Source organism: Paralichthys olivaceus, chromosome 23 (assembly GCF_024713975.1).
Source record: "Paralichthys olivaceus isolate ysfri-2021 chromosome 23, ASM2471397v2, whole genome shotgun sequence".
Classification (NCBI taxonomy): domain Eukaryota; kingdom Metazoa; phylum Chordata; class Actinopteri; order Pleuronectiformes; family Paralichthyidae; genus Paralichthys; species Paralichthys olivaceus.
This window is the reverse complement of record NC_091115.1, coordinates 1,506,205-1,523,238: the sequence shown is the minus strand read 5'-3', so window position 1 is coordinate 1,523,238 and position 17,034 is coordinate 1,506,205. Positions and strand designations below refer to the sequence as shown.

At 43.4% G+C, this 17,034-nt stretch overlaps 1 protein-coding gene across 3 annotated transcripts in view; it reads left to right on the top strand.

Annotated features, from left to right (window-relative positions):
* Nucleotides 1-17,034, top strand: part of LOC109643734 (plexin-B2-like) — a 96,863-nt gene that overhangs the window by 27,052 nt on the left and 52,777 nt on the right. For 2 of the 3 annotated variants that reach the window (XM_069519572.1, XM_069519571.1), the window contains exon 2: nt 8,670-8,710. The exons of the other annotated variant lie outside the window; for it this stretch is intronic. Coding sequence is in view for 1 of the 2 variants with exons in the window: in XM_069519571.1 (XP_069375672.1) it covers nt 8,677-8,710 (34 nt within the window). In the remaining variant the exon portion in view is untranslated. The remainder of the gene's footprint in view (nt 1-8,669; nt 8,711-17,034) is intronic. 3 annotated transcript variants of the gene reach the window in all.

Here is a 17,034-nt window from a genome sequence, read left to right as displayed (position 1 = left end):
CCTGCTCCGTTATCCCAGACTCTCCTGTCAGTTGACCTTTGACCTCTGCTCCAGTCGTCAGCCGGTTCATTGTGTGAGTGCGGGGTCGTGACCCCCGGGCGACCCGCCCTCTGATCCCTGCAGGCGTTTCACTGTGATTGCTTTGTCTCCCAGATAACGCTCAGACATGTTCCGCTCTTGTAAACACGTGTAACCCGTGTAAAGTCGTAAACTCAGAGGTTCCTCGTTGGTTTTATTTGTTCACCAGCAGCAGCAGCGGTGTCGCTCTGTGAAAAGTATTTATACTGTGTCGTCGATATTTGTTTGGATCTGAAATGCAGTGAATGAGGTGGAGCTGGGTTTCCTGTATTTCCAGTTAATTGGTGCGAGTTGGACTTTAACACTTTGTCGAAGGCGTCTGTTGAAACTTGTACTTTGGTACTTTCAGGAGATGGTAACTGTTTACATAGTGTTGGTACGGACATGTATTTTATTTTATTTCAAATGTTGTGACTTTGGTTTGTTCTGACTCAGTCCCACATTACGCTCGGTCCCCCTGCTCCAAATACATGGAATAATCCACCACTGAAAATAGTCCCACACAAAAGCCAAATTTGCTCCTGAAGGATTAAAATATTTATAGAGCTGAAATGAAAAAGACAATTATTTAACATATAATTGATCATTTGAGCATTTGTCATTATCGTGCATGTACTTCGAGTATACACAGTCTCTGAAATTAGAGGATTTGCTGCTTTTCTTTTCTCGTGTAACAAACTGAATGATTGTTGATTAATTGATTAGTAAATTACCCAAAAAACGAATCCAACTGTTTTCCCTTAATTGATTCAGTAATTTTCAAAGTATAACAGCAGAACAATTTATCAGTTTGTCAAATGTATGAGGAACTTTTGTTTTTCAATGATTAATAGACAATAACAATCTATAGATATACTGTTTGTATTGACCTATTGATCAATTAAGGGAGAAATAAATCATGAAATTAATTGATTATCAAAATGATCATTAGTTGCAGCTCCAGTTTGTTAAGTGTCCATCTGTTTTAAAAAATCCCTGAACCAACAGGATTTAATTTAATAAGAAAATAAGAAAAATAATGAATTTGTTCTACGTTAACACGTCAATCAGAAAGTTTTACTTCACCTTGGTACTTGTACGTTTAGATTAATATTCATTGCACTGAACTACATTGAATATGAAGTTAATATAAACACAACATGATTCTGTTGGCGGATGATAAGCTTGAATAATGAAAAATCGATGCTCAGCACATTAGTTAAAGCTGTTGAATCAACATCGACATGTTTGCTCTGGGACATAATTTAAGTTTTAATTCAAGGTTTCTTTGTTGTGGAGGTTTTCCTGCTCGCCTCCTTTATTTGAATTCTTCACGTTTGGTTTCTAACTTCTCTGGACGTCCTCTCTTCTGACTCGGCTCTGAGAAAAGGGAACTTCCCGCTGGTCTCTGAGGAGAAGTGCATGGCTGTGATATAACGTAGTGAGAGTTAATTAAAACCAGACGTGCTTCTCTGTACGTCTGAGGGACAAATGACCTCTGCAGGAACTTTCTTCTGGGATTCTTTCCTTCATTCGTCTTCTGACTTTTCTTTTTCTTATTGTGTTTTGTCATTTTGTCCGGAGCCCCCCCCCCCCCCACGACCTGAGGCCGTCGGGACCCTGATTGGATTCCGACAAAAATCTCGAAATGATTTTTGGGGTTTGGGTGTGCAGAGAAAAGTATTTGGACCACAACAAAATACAATGCTTTGATGACACTGGTTCACCGCCCTCCCCTCCCCTCATCATACTTTTTCAATTGTGCTTTAAATTGAGTGTGAACCTCCACGTCCGACCCAGATCCAGCAGCTGCACCTCCCCTCTCCTCCGAGGACTCGTGCTGCCTGAGGTGCATGAGAAACAAACACCTTTTGTAGCTGCTAACCTCTGCTGACTCATTGCAGGCCTCTGCTCACGCTGCCACTTTGTTTATTGCCTTCTCTGTCCGAGGATTATGGGATTTGCTGTTTTTCTCGGCGGACTTGATGAAACACAACACCAGGAGCAGCAGAGTCGGAGTCAGGGGCGGTGAGCGTGCAGCATATGATGAAACGCGTCGGTGCGGTCGGACATCACGTTCTGATGACACTGCCGCTTGTTCCCCCTTCAACACTGAGGCTTTCATGAGAAGAGTTTGTTTTTAGAAAATCCTTGTCCCCCCCCCCCCTCGGGAAACGGTTTTAATGGCGGCCTCTTTATTTCTTTTTTGTCTTGCACGACAGACAACTAGTCTTTGTTTTCACGTTGGCATGCAACTGTTTGCCAGTGGAGGACAGAGGACGGCTGTTCGGTGGGATGTTGATTTGGTTTCTTTATCATCACAGAGAAGAAGTTCAGGATCAGCTCTGTGGAAACGGATCACTGCAGGATCTTTATTGATCGGGAAGTCTTTAAGTGATTGTTTGTTTGCAGGATTACACAAAAACTAATAAACGTATTCCCGCAAAACATGTGGAGGCAGGATGTGGTGTGAGTCAGGAAAGCCTCGCCATGAAAATGCACATATACTCACATAATCAATATTATTCAGTTACTGTCTGGTTTTTTTTGCCAAGTCATTAAAAGTCCATGAGACCTTTTCTTTGATGAACTGACGGATGTTGTTTATGAAGAGAATTAAAATAGATCTGCATTTGTTTTCCCGGACGAGACAGTTTGTCTGTGTGACTCACTGCAGACGCTCATAAAGTTTCTGTATCGACATATTTCTATATTAGTCACTCGCATCCAGCTTCAGCGTCTGAAACATCTTCCCTAGTTTACTGTAAAATACACAGATTCTGCACTTTGTGTATTTCTAAACTTTTCTAAACTTTTTCATCACCGCAGAAAATCAATAGAAGCTCGTGGAAAGTTCTGAGCTCATGTAATTACCTGGCGCTCTTCGCTCGCTCTTCACGGGAACACGAGGATGTATCGTGTCTTAAACTCTGCAGTGATTTTATTTTTGTTGGGCTGCAGGTGTTGAAAATGCAGGAATGAAGCACAGACACTCAGATGTTTGTGTGACCGAACACATTTCACTGAAGAACTGAAGGGTTGTGTTGATGATGGATCATTTTCAGGATTTGTGTGCTGATTTATTTCATGAATCGTCTCTGGAGGAATCTCGAGTTGTGCCGTGACTTCAGTTTCACCATGCCAGCTTGAAGAATTGTTTGGAAAAACATCTTTGCTGCTGCAGTTGATGTTTCATTATCTTATTTTGGTGACTCGAGCTGAAGATTTGAGACGAACGTTACCAAACTCCCCGTAAAGTTGCCTTAACTTTACTTTCGCATTCCTGCAATGAAGCACAGTGCAAAACAAAGATCTGTGATATTATAGATAAATATATAAACGGAAAATGTGGTAATGAGATTATGACAACGACATTTAGTTTTTATATTTTACAGTTTAACCATAAACTTCAGATGAAAAATATTCAAATATGTAGAACTCAAGTGAAGAAAAATAACATTTCTCTATTAAAATAAAATCTTATCTGCTTTGTTCATTCTGTAAAATGAAATATTAAATATCTGTGCAAAGATTTACGCTGAAAGGCTCCAATCAAAATAAAATAAAAACAGGATTGTTACACATTTTCAAATCATAATAAAACTCTATTCGGTGAGTTTGTAGAGTGCATACCTTCGCCAAGGTTAACACCCAATCTCGCCTTATTAAATAAAGAGTAAACAAATGACTGGATCCTCCCATTTATCCAGATCTGCTCCAAAGTGTCAGGGGGTCACTTCCCGTCTACCACAACATTCAGTGGATGTTGTTTCTGTAGTTTTTGAAAAATCCTGCAGTGAAACAAACCAGCAGCCATGAAAACCTCCTGTTGAAGTAGTTTACAGGAAAACCTGGCTCAGTCATTTGATCTTTTGTTGACGTATAAATATCGGCCATTGTCGGAGCTGTTTATTCCTCGGAGCTCTGATGCGTCTGTGGTCCGTCCGTGTGGTCACAATACTCTGCGTCCTGATACCATCTCATATCTGAGTTGCATATCGTCTTTCCCCCCCCCCCCCCTCCATATATCTCTGAGCTCAGTTATCTGAAGGATCGTAATGAAAACACAACGGCCAACAAAAAGCTTCGCGATGTTCATATTCCACCAACGCACACTTTGTCGGAGGCTGGTGTTTCGTTGTTTGGAAACTTTTATTTTGCGTGTTTGTGTATCGGGCCACGGTTTTACAACAGAAGGTGTCAGTGATGTGTTACAGCAGCTGAGTGTGTGTCTGTGTGTGTGTGTGTGTGTGTGTGTGTGTGTGTGTGTGTGTGTGTGTGTGTGTGTGTGTGTGTGTGCGGGCCACCTCTTCAAAGACTCGCCATAAAACCTCAGGATCTTAATCGGATGCTGTTCAGACGACACATTGTAATTATGTCCCCACAAATTCCTGTCTACATACAGAAGGTGTGTGTGTGTTTCTGTACGTGTGTGTGTTCCTGAATGTGTGTGTGTGTTTCTGTACGTGTATGTGTGTTTTCAGCTGATGTCTCTTTGGGGTGTTTTATAAGCTGCATGTTGTATCACGTTAACATTGTGTTCAGGCTATTGATGCTTGTGTGTGAAGCTGGTGTAATATTTACACAGATGTGTGTGTGTGTGTCTGTGTGTGTGTGTCTGTGTTTTTGTGTGTGTGTGTGTGTGTGTGTGTGTGTGTGCAGCTTATCTTTTTCATGCTCTTCTCACCAAGTTTCTTTGGTCTCAATTGGATGTGAAAGGAAATCCCATGTCTGCAAGGCTTCCACTGCAGGAACAGACCTGTGTGTGTGTTTGTGTGTCTAAATGTGTGTGTGTGTGTGTGTGTGTGTGTGTGTGTGTGTGTGTGTGTTCGTAAAGCCTTCACCGTGCCACAGTGGATTAACCACACAGTGTGAGCAGCAACAGTGAGGCTGTGAAGGAGAGATTCAGAGTGAAAAACGGAGCATGAACCAGAACGAAGACGAGAGGGAGAGAGTTTAATGTTGACGGGGAAAAGCTTTTAATTTCAACATGCAGAGAACCACTGTTTTCAAACACTCAGGATTTGTGAGCTGCACTTTCACAGCTCCAGGTCCAGGATCTAATGTTTCTAAAGATGGCCGACATGTCTCCGCTTCCTCCCGTTGCACAAAACGTGAATCTCGGTAACGGATGCTGCCATCTTGCACCGATGACGTCATTTGGGGCCAGGTATCGAGATGTGACAGAAAACATCCAAGAGAAACATTTATTGAGGGGGAGGCAGGGTTTATGACTAATACTGCAGCCAGCCACCAGGGGGCGATCCAGGGGAAATATTGACGAGAATCCCTATAGGATTTCTCGCTGAGGCTTATTTACAATCCCTGTCCTTGGTTTTTGGCTTTTCTGATGGAGAAAGTTCACAATAAATCGTTGTGGATTTGAGCCACGCTGCAGTTCATCGATCTCCTGGTGGAGGATGCTTTGCTTCGGTAACGTGGGCTGAAGATTTCAGTCAAACAGGATTTTCATTGGCCGAGCCCTGGAAGACTGCGGCCTCTCGTTGGAACGTGTGATGTCCCTCAGGTTGACAGCGAACATGGCGTCTGTCTAACATCTGTCGTTATCACTGTTGGACAACTCTTTGGCTTTATTTCTGGAAATAGGTCAACAGATAACCGGTGGAACCAGCTCAGCGGCAACTCGCTCACTTAACGTAACTTCGTTTTTATGATCTGTGTTCAAACAGACAGTTCAGTTTCACAACGTTTCATCATTAATTGTGCGCCGTGGCGCCGCACTTACCTCAACCTGGCAGCTGCTCGCCTCTTCCTCCGCCTGCTGCTCAATGAGGCAGCGACTCCACACGAGTCATTACAGGCAGAGGAGAGCTCAGCTGCACAGCCGTCAGCTCGCTGCACCGCCCCGCTCTCATAGCTGGCATTTCTCAGATAAGAACCACCCGGCGAAAACTGATTTACACGGCTCCTCTCCTCCCCTCTGCGAGCGTGTGTGTGAGTGTGTGTGTGTGTGTTTGTTGATTTAAAAGACTCCGAGTGTAATAAACTATCAGGAAATACTCTGCCAGCAAAAACACATCAGGCTACAAATCACATCACAGCGTTTCAAGCCTCGTTCTCCATCTGTCATACGGCGGAGGTGTGTGTGTGTTTCAGTTTGCACACGTGAAGAGAAAGCTTTTCTCCTCCAGGTTGTGTATTGTGTTTCTTCTCCTGTGTTCGTGCAGATTAGAGGCTGTGCACGTTCACCTCGCTCCCGCGCCTCCTTTCTTTCCTCCGTGGTGATTTGATACAGGCGTCAATATTACAGGGGCGGGGAATTCCAAGAACGCTGGCGTTACCTCCTTCTATTATCGGATTTTCAGCCACTGGGGCTTCCGTGAATACTCTTGTTTTTAGAGCCACGTAACACCAGGCTGGAAAGTGTTCGAGTTTCAGCTCCGACCTCACCCCACACGCCGGAGTCGCAGTGTAAGGCCGCACCCTGAGTAAACTCCTCTTGAAAGCAAACATTTGCGTATTTACACCACCTGCACTTCCAGAGAAACTTCAATATTCACTTTAAGTCACATCGGTGACTCCAGAACAACATTGACTCTCTTCGAGCTCCACGTTTGGTTTCCACCACCTCCTCAGGGAAACGTGAGCAGAAACTTTGAGTCTGTACTCGTCAACGGAGCGTTTACAACTTGTCTCTGCTCACTTTGTGCAGTGTTGCTTTGTGTGACCGGGCCTGGTTTGTTTATTCGAGCGGTCGTTTCTTTGCTCTCGTCTGGCAAAGGAGATATTTTGTAAACCAAATATCTTGAAGACAGAAAAAATATCTATTCAAATAATATCTGCAGTAGAGTAGATTTTAATCTCTAGACTTACAAACTACTAATTATTACGGCAACATCCACACTGCTACGTCTTTATTTTTGAAATCACTGTTTCTATGGTTACGTCTGTCGTCTCGTTTTAGTTTGAGAACCTTGTGGACGACCAGACGGAGAATTTCCTCACATTCTTCTTTCTGGGTCGAATTAAAAATGTTTAAATAGTCTGTAAAGTTATGTGGAGCTTTTTCTCCACATCCTCTGAATGTAGGTTTTCTATTGTCAGCTCATTTCTGGGGAAAAGCATCATTAAATCATTAAATCTGCACTAAAACACAACCCTGGTGAAAACTTTAAAGGGGCGTAGGAGAAGAGAATTTAATGATGTGTTACATAAAGCAAAGGCTGTAAATATCTGAAAGATGTGATCATCCTGTCCTTTGTTATAGACTATTTAATAAAGGGAAGGAATTACTGCTGCAGTTATTATAATGAAAATCGTTCCCATGTGGGAATCAAAACGTATAAATAGAAAACAAACTCTTCATGTGACTTTACAAAGTAGATTTCAGGCTAATGAGATAAAGCGTCTGCTGTTGAATAGTTTAGAACCGAGGCCGTGCTGTGTGCTCAGATACAGGGGGTTGTGTTTACCACTGGAGAGATGCAGGATCGATTGGCAGATGGTCGGACGAATGCATAATATCCAGTTAATTAAAGAGTCAACGCTTTAAAAACCCTTCCAACCTCCTCTCCAGTAACTTCCACTGTAAGTGGAACACAACGTTCTGCACTGGAGACGAAAGAGGAGCCAACGTTCATGAGAATCAGTGGTGTAGTTCGTTCGTTGGGTTTAATGTGAAAGTCAAACTGCAGGAAGTGATGTTGGCTGATTTATCTTTAGTGTAGATACATTTAAAAAACACTATTTTTAGCTTGTGTCTCGATTTGTTAATCAGGCAAAACCGGTGATTTAACGAACCCTGAAGCTGGAGCGCAGGAAACGAGTGCAAGCGCACAAGGAGAGGAAATCTGAGCACAAGCAGGTTGTATCTGAGTGTGAGCGAACGTGAAATCAGTCCGTCCGGCTCTCAAACTGAAAGTGGCTATTTAATAAAGACGATTTTTGTGAAGATCCTCGGATCAGGATGTTTTTACCACGAAACACAGAATTGGTTTCGTCGTCTGTACTCAAGTGTTGAACTGAGTGTTAATCTGTCGTCAGGCTCGTGGATGACCGGTGGTGGACGTGTCTGATTAGTTTGGACCAGATCACATGGGTCTGATTAGACTGAGTCAGAGAATTAGTTGGAGGCTGAGTCTTGCCTTTATTAAGTGCAATTAGCATCTGTGTGTGTGTGTGTGTGTGTGTGTGTCCTACTTTGTCGAGTGCTCGGCTACGTCTGTCTCAGCAGAGATGCTGTGTGGGAGTCGTCTCCTCTGAAGCTTCGCTGTTTCCATCTCCTCTGCTTTTCCTTGTCTCTCTTCATAATTAACCTTCTTCAAACGTCACTTCTCACCTCAGCGCTTCCGTTGTTTCTCTCTTAATTTACATGTTTGAGCTCTAACTGACGCGGTGGCTGATGAAACTCGTTACAACAACCCACGGGAGGACAGCGGCGATGTGTTTAATGTGCCAGCAGCGCCGCGCTCTCGTCTCCCCGTCAATATGTTTTGCGTCAGTGTTAATAAAGTTCTTTGTACATTGTGAAACTGTGGAAACCCTGTCAGGTGTTAGTTTAAATAAAGTATTGAATTAATTTCTTTGCCCGCTTCGGGGATATTGAAATGAAAACGTCAGGCTAACGGGTGTGATTCTTGTGTTTTGTGCAGGAGCTGCATGACATCAGAGTTCAACACCGAACACCGAACAGGTGAGGACGCGTTTGAATTTGTTGTGTTTTCACCGTTTCCGACTTTACGTCACAAATGATTCATTTACATCTTCAGCTGTGTGGTTGTCGTGTTTGAACCACTGAGAGCTGAAGGGCCGAATAAAGTCTCTTCACTCTCAAACCTCAGCACCTAAAAGAATTACAGACGTTCACAAAACCTTCAGCCTCTGAATCTGATAGAGAGCTGAAATAAAACCGTTTGATAGCGGAAGCATCACAGATTGTTTCTCTAAACTTTGCGACCATCAAAATAAAAAGTACTATAAAACTGACAAACTCTCTGAGGCCCCCCCCCCCCCCCCTTCTATTTCCTCAAACACGTCTCTTTCTGACTCAGGCCGTAAAACGCAACTTTAAAAACAAACACACGAGCTCTACAGGGAGATTCACTGGGTCTAACTGGGTTAACTGAGTCTCTGGATTTCATTTTACGTAATTACTACTTTAAATAATGACTGTGTTTTACACTAATTGTACATTTTGCAATTAATGCACAGCTCACATGCAAGGTTGTGGTCAAACAAATCATTTAAAGTGTTAAAGTTGTTCCTGCGTCGTTCAGCTCTCACTGATCTGAGGTCTGGTGGTTGACCACAGCCAGAAATTGACCACCGACCTTTTCTCATCAGAGAACATTAGATTTTCTCTGATAAACTTTCCCCCAATAGACTCACGAGTCAAAACCAAGACAGTCATCTTTTTGTTTTCCTCGTTAGTCTCCTCGTTAGTTCTCTGTTGAGTGAGGGAGCTCTCGGCCTCGTGGGGCCGTCGCTGTGTCGTGTTGTTTTATTGATAAAGTCCCGCCTGCTCAGACAAAGAGCTCCTGCTTCTCTCTCGATATAAAATTCTCCTAAAAGCAGTTCATTAAACTGGAGCTGCTGCGTCAACACACAGCGAGGCAGAGCTGCTGCTTCATTGTTTGGCCTTTTAACCCACAGAGACTCACACCCCACTTCTCCGGTGTCACTCAGTGCAGTGTGGGTAAAACAGAATAGACGCTAAATAAAGACGGACGATGTCCACTTCCTCCCACTGTCCAGAAATGGAGGTAAAATATCCTGGATATAAAACGCTGCCATCTTGTCCCTGTTGTCTTTGGACGCCCCCAGTTTTCTGTCTGATACCACAGCCAACGCGCCCGAAGCGGAAGATAACTTCCAAAACTTTTGTCTGAGCCCGGCTCGGGTCGCATCCTGATATTTCAGCCTGGTTTTTGATTCGTCCGTCTTTATTTACAGTCTGAGGTTGTAACTTTACAACACAAACAAATCGACAATAAAGCCTGTGAAGGAGAATCAGTTGGAACAGTGACTGTAAGTGATTTTCCATCCAGCCCACTTCTGTTATATCTCATCCCATCTGCTTATTTTTGAGAAACGGGTTTAAAAAATCGACATATCACACAGACACACACACACAGACACACACACAGACTTTCCTCAGGGAGGTGTACAGGAAAGCTCTGGTTTGTTTTGCAGGAGGAGGTTCAGCGTCTGTATGTGTGTGTGGGTGTTTGTGCGTCTCGGAGGGGGAGCTGCAGCTGTGAAGGCTGGCTCAAAAATGTAAACTCTGACTCGCACTGTCACAAATCACACACACACAGACACACACAGACACACACACAGCACAGAAGACAGGGACTGCCTTTATTAATGACAACAAATGTAACATCTCTTTTCCTGCCCCAGAAAAGTCTCGTTTTTAGGCTGAAGTGATCGAGCCTCACTGCTGCTCAGTGACTTCAGCAGATTCTCAGAAAAATGTTTACACTTGACGTCTTGTAGGTTTGTTTATTCTCTACATCCGTCCGAACTCAATAACCCATAGTAACAAGGTCAGAATGTTTTTTTTTTTATTTACACACTTTTGGTGAGTTATTAAAAATAAAAAACCTGGACTCAGACGCTCGGCTGTGGTCGGGTTCGTCCCGTCTCCTTCATGCATCCTTGAGATCTGGAACTTGAATGGAGTCTGTCTGTGGCAAATTGAATTGATTGGCTGAGCTTTGGAGAAGCACAGGCTTGTGTATGAAAGGTCCCATGATTCACAGTGACTGTGAGGACAAAAGTCAATAAGTCCAGGCAGCTCTCAGATAAAACCAGTGGATGTGACGTGTCGCCGCCTCAGGGACGAGAGGACGACTGGTTTGATTTCTGGATGAAAGACTTTGCACCACAGTTCTGCTGCAAAAGTTAAAAAATCTTCAGTTGTAATGAAGACAGCAGCATCTTTGTTAAACATTTATATAATCACTATGATCATTTTATTTTTTATAGCGCCTGTTAAATCGGTGCTGTTCTTCCCACAGAAGGATTGTCTCGTCAATAAAGGCAAAAATAAATTATTAATTGACTTTGACATGATAATCAAGGCTCAGCCCAGTTCTGCTAAAGCAGAAAGGATGATATCCAGACTCTGAACTCTGTCGGCCGGTTCGGTCCTGACTGCAGCCGCTCCCCGTTAGACCTGATGCCCGGATATATTTTTGAAAATTGTGTCGTAAAGGTGTATTTTATTATTATTTATTTATTTTTGCACGGATGGAGGATGAATACACGAAGAATTAGACGCCATAAAGCAGGAAAATGAAAAGAGCGACAGATGAATGGACACAGACAGAGGAGGTATAATGGAAAAGAAGAGAGGTTGCATAAACACATGCAGACGCCACAGATGGTTTGAATGTATCTGCGTCTCACAGTGACGGGTTGATTGGCCTTTTGCGAGGGCGGACGTGTTCCGTGTGTCGCTCGTGAAAACTTCTGTAAATGTGCTGATGCACTTTTTAAACGGGGGATGGGGGGTGGAGGAAGAGTGATCTCTCTCTCTCTCTCTCTCTCTCTCTCTCTCTCTCTCTCTCTCTCTCTCTCTCCTCTTTCTTATCTCTCCTCCTTTATTATATCCCAGCGCTCACATGGGTTCGGCACCAGACGAGAGAATCAGTTTGTATTGAACATGGTTGAATGCAGCGCTGATGAAAGCTCATGCTGATAATAGCTTTTTCATTATGTCCTTAGCCGAGCTTGGCATTTCATTTTCTGATGCACACAGACACAAGTTGTGACTCCGGCTGCTGCAGCGTCGCTGGGTGTTGTGTCTCCTCCCTGCACTTTGGTTGTGTGTTATGTGGAATAATCATTTTTTTATATTGGGGTGTTCAGGTGTGTTAGGGGAGGGGGTTTATTTACCACTTAAATATTGATGTGTGCGATTAAGAGAACTGAAACTGAAGCAGCTGTTTGAGACTCTATAGATTTGTGGGCTTGTAGATTCGACGTGCAGCTGCATCTCCACACGGTCGTGTTGATTGAGAAGTCGCTGCAGGTCAGAAGGTAAGAAAGTGTAGATTTAGAGAAGATGGAGGATTTTTGAAAGTGTTTTCTGCAGCTTTTCACAAAGTTGACCCTGATTTTAACTTTATTTTTCTGGGGGTAAACCTACTTTTACCGTTTGCTGGTTCGTCTCCATCAACACCTCAACTTCTTCATCCTTTAAATTAAGAGGCTGCGTCGTGAAAATTCTCAAGTCTGATATTTTCCAACTGATTCCGCCCTGAAAACTTCAGTAACAAACCGGGAGAGAACATTTCTATCCGCTGAGGTCACTGGAGCCCTCTTGACTGAGTCGGCCAAGGGAAAGTCGTATATTTACTCAGCGTCCGCCCCGTTCCCACACCCTTCAGTGGCACAGATTGGACGTCGGGGGGATTTTTGTTAACACGGCCGACACCTCGTACGTCTGATCTGCAGAGACGTCTGTGGGGAGAGGGTTTGACGAGGCTGACGTTGGTGTAAAACTCTGGTTCGTTACCATCCTGCCTGCTCTCCTCCGACTCCCTCTTCCCTGAGGAATGACCGTCACGTTGAGTAGAACCAGATGTGTTCACCCCTCCATCCCTCCATCCCTCCATCCCTCACACAGCAGCTCTGTCTCATGTGAGTTTAAAGACTGATTTTAGCTTGTGTTCCAAAAACATTATGTACTGTCGGTGGAAAAGCTGCAAAACTGCACTTTGATAACAGTGGATCATTAAGTTTTAGATCATGTTACAGGAGTTTTCACTTTATATTTCACAAATTAACTCCCAATAACTTTGACAATTAGTCGCTGGTCCAGATTTTTTCCAGTGAACTTCACAGTGAGCGACTGGACGTGTTGACGGACGTGAAACTGGAAGAACACAAATATCTCAGGATGAAGAAGAGGAGCCGTACACATAAAAGATTGGACACAATAGAAAGAAAACAAACTCGCTTGGAGATTTGGAGAATGAACAGGTGATGAAATGAGGAAGACGAGACTGGAAGAACAAGACGGAGGAGAAACAAGTGAAGCTGACTCTGTTTAACTGTGCGACAGGAAATTTTAAATCTGGCTCCATCAGCGCGCTCTGATCTCGGCTGCCGAGGCCGAGCGGCTTCCAGATGAAGTGGAAGTTAAACGGATCCGTGTTGGAGGAGGATTTTTTATTTTGTTTACAGAGAAACGTGCGGAGACGGGAGACAAATCTAAAATGCAGCGAACAGAAAACCAATATTTGAGAGCGTTTGTGTGGATCCCCCCCCCCCCCCCCCCCCCCCCCCCCCCCCCACCACATTATCTCCTCCTCCCACTTCTGTCTGCGAAAACTCATTTCTAAGGATTTAAAAAGTTGCATTATCTTTCAACAGGTGCTGCTTTATTTTCCTGGTGAAGGTTGAGTGAACACTCATCTGCTTCACATGCACTTCGTCCTCAAATCTGGAGGAAGACGAGTTCAAACCTGTCGTCCATTTCTGACGACTCAACGGAGTATGTACTTGTGTTTTTGACCTGGAGATGCAGAAAAGTGACATAAATCACAAATCCATAAATCTGCTGGTCTCAACTACGACACAATTATCAGTTCTGTAATTAATGATCAACCAATCAAGCAAAGGTTAAAGTGTCTGTTGGTTTGAACCTGAAACACAGAAACACGCTTACATAAAGACTCAGTACAGTTCAGTTTACAGAAGGATTGTACCCTGCATGCCATTGGCCTCATAAACAAACTGATTAACTCTGTGTGTGTGTGTGTGCGTGTGTGTGTGCATGTGTGTGTGCATGTGTGTGAGTGTGTGTGTGTGTGTGATCTTGTGACACAAACCAGAAGTGGCTTTGCTTCCAGCAGATGAAGAGGGGGAGATAGAGGGATGAAAAAAAAAAAGAGAGGTGGTGTGTTTGTGTTTGGGAAATGGGTCAAGAGGAAGTTGAATGTGCTTTTAAGTGTGTGTGTGTGTTTTTGTGTGTGTGTGTGTTGTGTCACAGCTGAGACTGTTTTGTCGGTCAGTGTGGGAATTTGCTGTGTGTGTGTGTGTTGATGGTGCATAACTTAATTCCACAGGGAAGCCAAAGCAACAGCCTCTGTTTCCTGTCCTAATTGCTTAAAATCCTACACAAATAAGCCTACACACACACACACACAGACACACACACACACACACACACACACACAGACACACACACACACAGACACACACACACACACACACACACACACACACACACACACACACACACAGACACACACACACACACACACACACACACACACACACACACAGACACACACACACACACACAGACACACACACGCACACACAGACACACACACACACACACACACACACACACACAGTCATTTCCACATGCTATGTTTATAAAGGACTCCTGCAGACAGTTTTATCATTTGCATAGTTTTAACATTCATTATCAGGTTTGAAGAAGAAAACCTCATTTATCTTCTTCACACACTTTCCTCCTCCATCCCTTCTTTTTTATTCATCCTCCACGTTTCCCTCTCACTTTATTCGTCCTTGTCGTCGCTGCGGCCCGTGTGTTAACGAGTAGTTGCCTGGTTACACATCCAGCAGACGTATAAGCAGCTTTGGAATTCATTAGCGGACGCGTTTGTGTCGCCGTGATGAATATTAACGCTCCTTTCAAAACGGGACTCTTCTCACGTTACCTCCTCAAAGTTAAGAGTCGTCTCAAGGTAAAGTTCAGCGTGTCGAATATTTGCTGACCAGAACGTGTCACGACTTCCACGTCTCAATGATTTGGCGACAGGATGCAGGATGCACTTTTTTTATTTGTCGCCAGACAATGCAGATCCAATTTAAAAAAATGTGTGTCTGGTGAATTAAACAGTGGTTTCAGACGGGGTGTGATGGGATGAGCTCTGCTGTGTCGTTCTGAGTCATTTACTGTTTTCAACATGATGTCGACGGACAACGGGCGAGAATTCAGTTCTTAAATCTGCTGTTTATGACTGTACGTTTTCTTTATAGCTTAAAATCCCACAGTGAGACGTGCAGGTGTGTTGGGCCTGTGAACCTCCAGGAGGGAGGAGCTCTTTCTGCTTTTATTCAGTGAAATGAAAGAATTGAGGTTATTTTCAGTGGAACATGTTTGTAATCTCACGTCTGATCTGTCCTGCGTGTTGTTGTAGTTTCCTCCAGACGTGACGTTAGAGCTGAGGCCACACACACACACTTCAGTCTTGGTTTCATCAGACTCGTGCTTCTCTCAGTCTTCACAGCGGTCACAGTGCTTTCATGTGGTTTTCACCGAGGCCTCGGGTCCGTCTGGACTCTCAGACCATGTCGGTGAGGTGCTGATGTGTTGTTTCTCCTCATGGAAGTTTCTGCCATCTACGCCCGGCATCTCTAGCTCTGATTCAGATGGACTCACTTCAAACGTGGTCACTTAAACCACCTCAGCTGTAATAGATGTGTGGTCTGGGTCTTGATTCATCTATTTTCTCAATCCAGAAATCTCTTGTCTGCGGCTTTCACATTTCAAACCGTTCATCTTATCGATGTTCAAACCCCAAAAAATGTGAATTAGAAAAAAAAAAAAAACATCAAACAAAGAGACGCTGAACAAGTTTCTTTAAAACAAAGTTTGACAACGTCGGACTGACTGCACGAACACAACATTTGGTGTTTCAGGTCACATTTGATCAGTACTCTGTGTGTGTTTGATCAGTACTCTCTGTGTGTGTGTGTGTGTGTGTGTGTGTGTATTTAATTGGACAAAAATGAAGCGTTAGGAATAAACCTGTGTGTGTGTTCATTAGAGAAAGTGTGTTTGGCATCTTTGTCTGTGGATGCCATTGTTAGTCTGTGTCTCTTGGCACATTACCCATGGTGTGTGTGTCTGTGTGTGTCTGTGTGTGTCTGTGTGTGTGTGTGTGTGTGTGTGTGTGTGTGTTGACATAGAGGTCAGACAAGGAGCACAGTGCTACAATCTGGACCTGCTGTGTGTGTCTGTCCTCGGTCTGCCTCATCTCTTTTCGTCTCACTCCAGGTCTCATACAACTGTTATTAATATAACTCATCACACAAATAAACAGGTTTTTTTTTTTTTTTTTTTTGAAAGTTAGAAAAATCTCCAGAAAACTTTACTTTTTTTTTGGAATAAAAATAAAATAAAATCCGTGGCCTTGTTTCTGCCTCTGACTGATGCAGAGCAGAGTCGCCGGTTGGATCATATTGAAGTGGAGATTGGAAGTGAGGGAGGAAGAGGAGAGGTCAGCGCAGGGTGAGCCGAGAGAAGAATCCACAATGGCCTCGTGAAAATGTAATAAAACCCATGGAAATATTTCACATATTTTAAGATTCTGACGTTCCAGGAGTTTTCAGGGCTTGGACGGGGAAAATAAATTATCCTGTCAAACATGTCACTGGATTTTTATCTTATCATCATCTCCATTAATCTGTTTATTGGTTTGATGATTTAGGATCCTTGTAGCGATGAGAAACTTCATATCTTAATCATTCAATTAGTTATTTATTCAGAAGAATAATGTTTTTTTGATAGAAACAATAAACTTTAAATCAAGATGGACGTGTCCTCGTCCTCCCAGACATGAAGCTAGAATCCCCGGAGGCTGCCATAATGCTCCAGAGTTCATTCGTCTGAAAAAGAACAGTTTGACATATGAAAGCGGAGCTGTGATTTGTTCCTGTTTAAATGATTTGCTCTGATTTTGGTTTTACCGTCACTCGTCCGCTCTGAGGACATAAATCCAGCTGATAAAAGCTTCACAGACGGATCAGACGGACCAGATTTGTTTTTTGTTTCCACACAAATTGAATCTGTTCCCTCAGGTTATTTAGACCTCAGCCTGTTCTGTGTATCATCCTCCGTCTGATTATGTGCATTAAAAACACAAATCTTTTTTTTTTTTTTAAAACTTGTTTCACTTCTAATCATAAGTTGATGAGTTGTGTGTGATTGTGAGTTGAGCGGTGGGTCGGCCCCCGAAGCCCAGATGA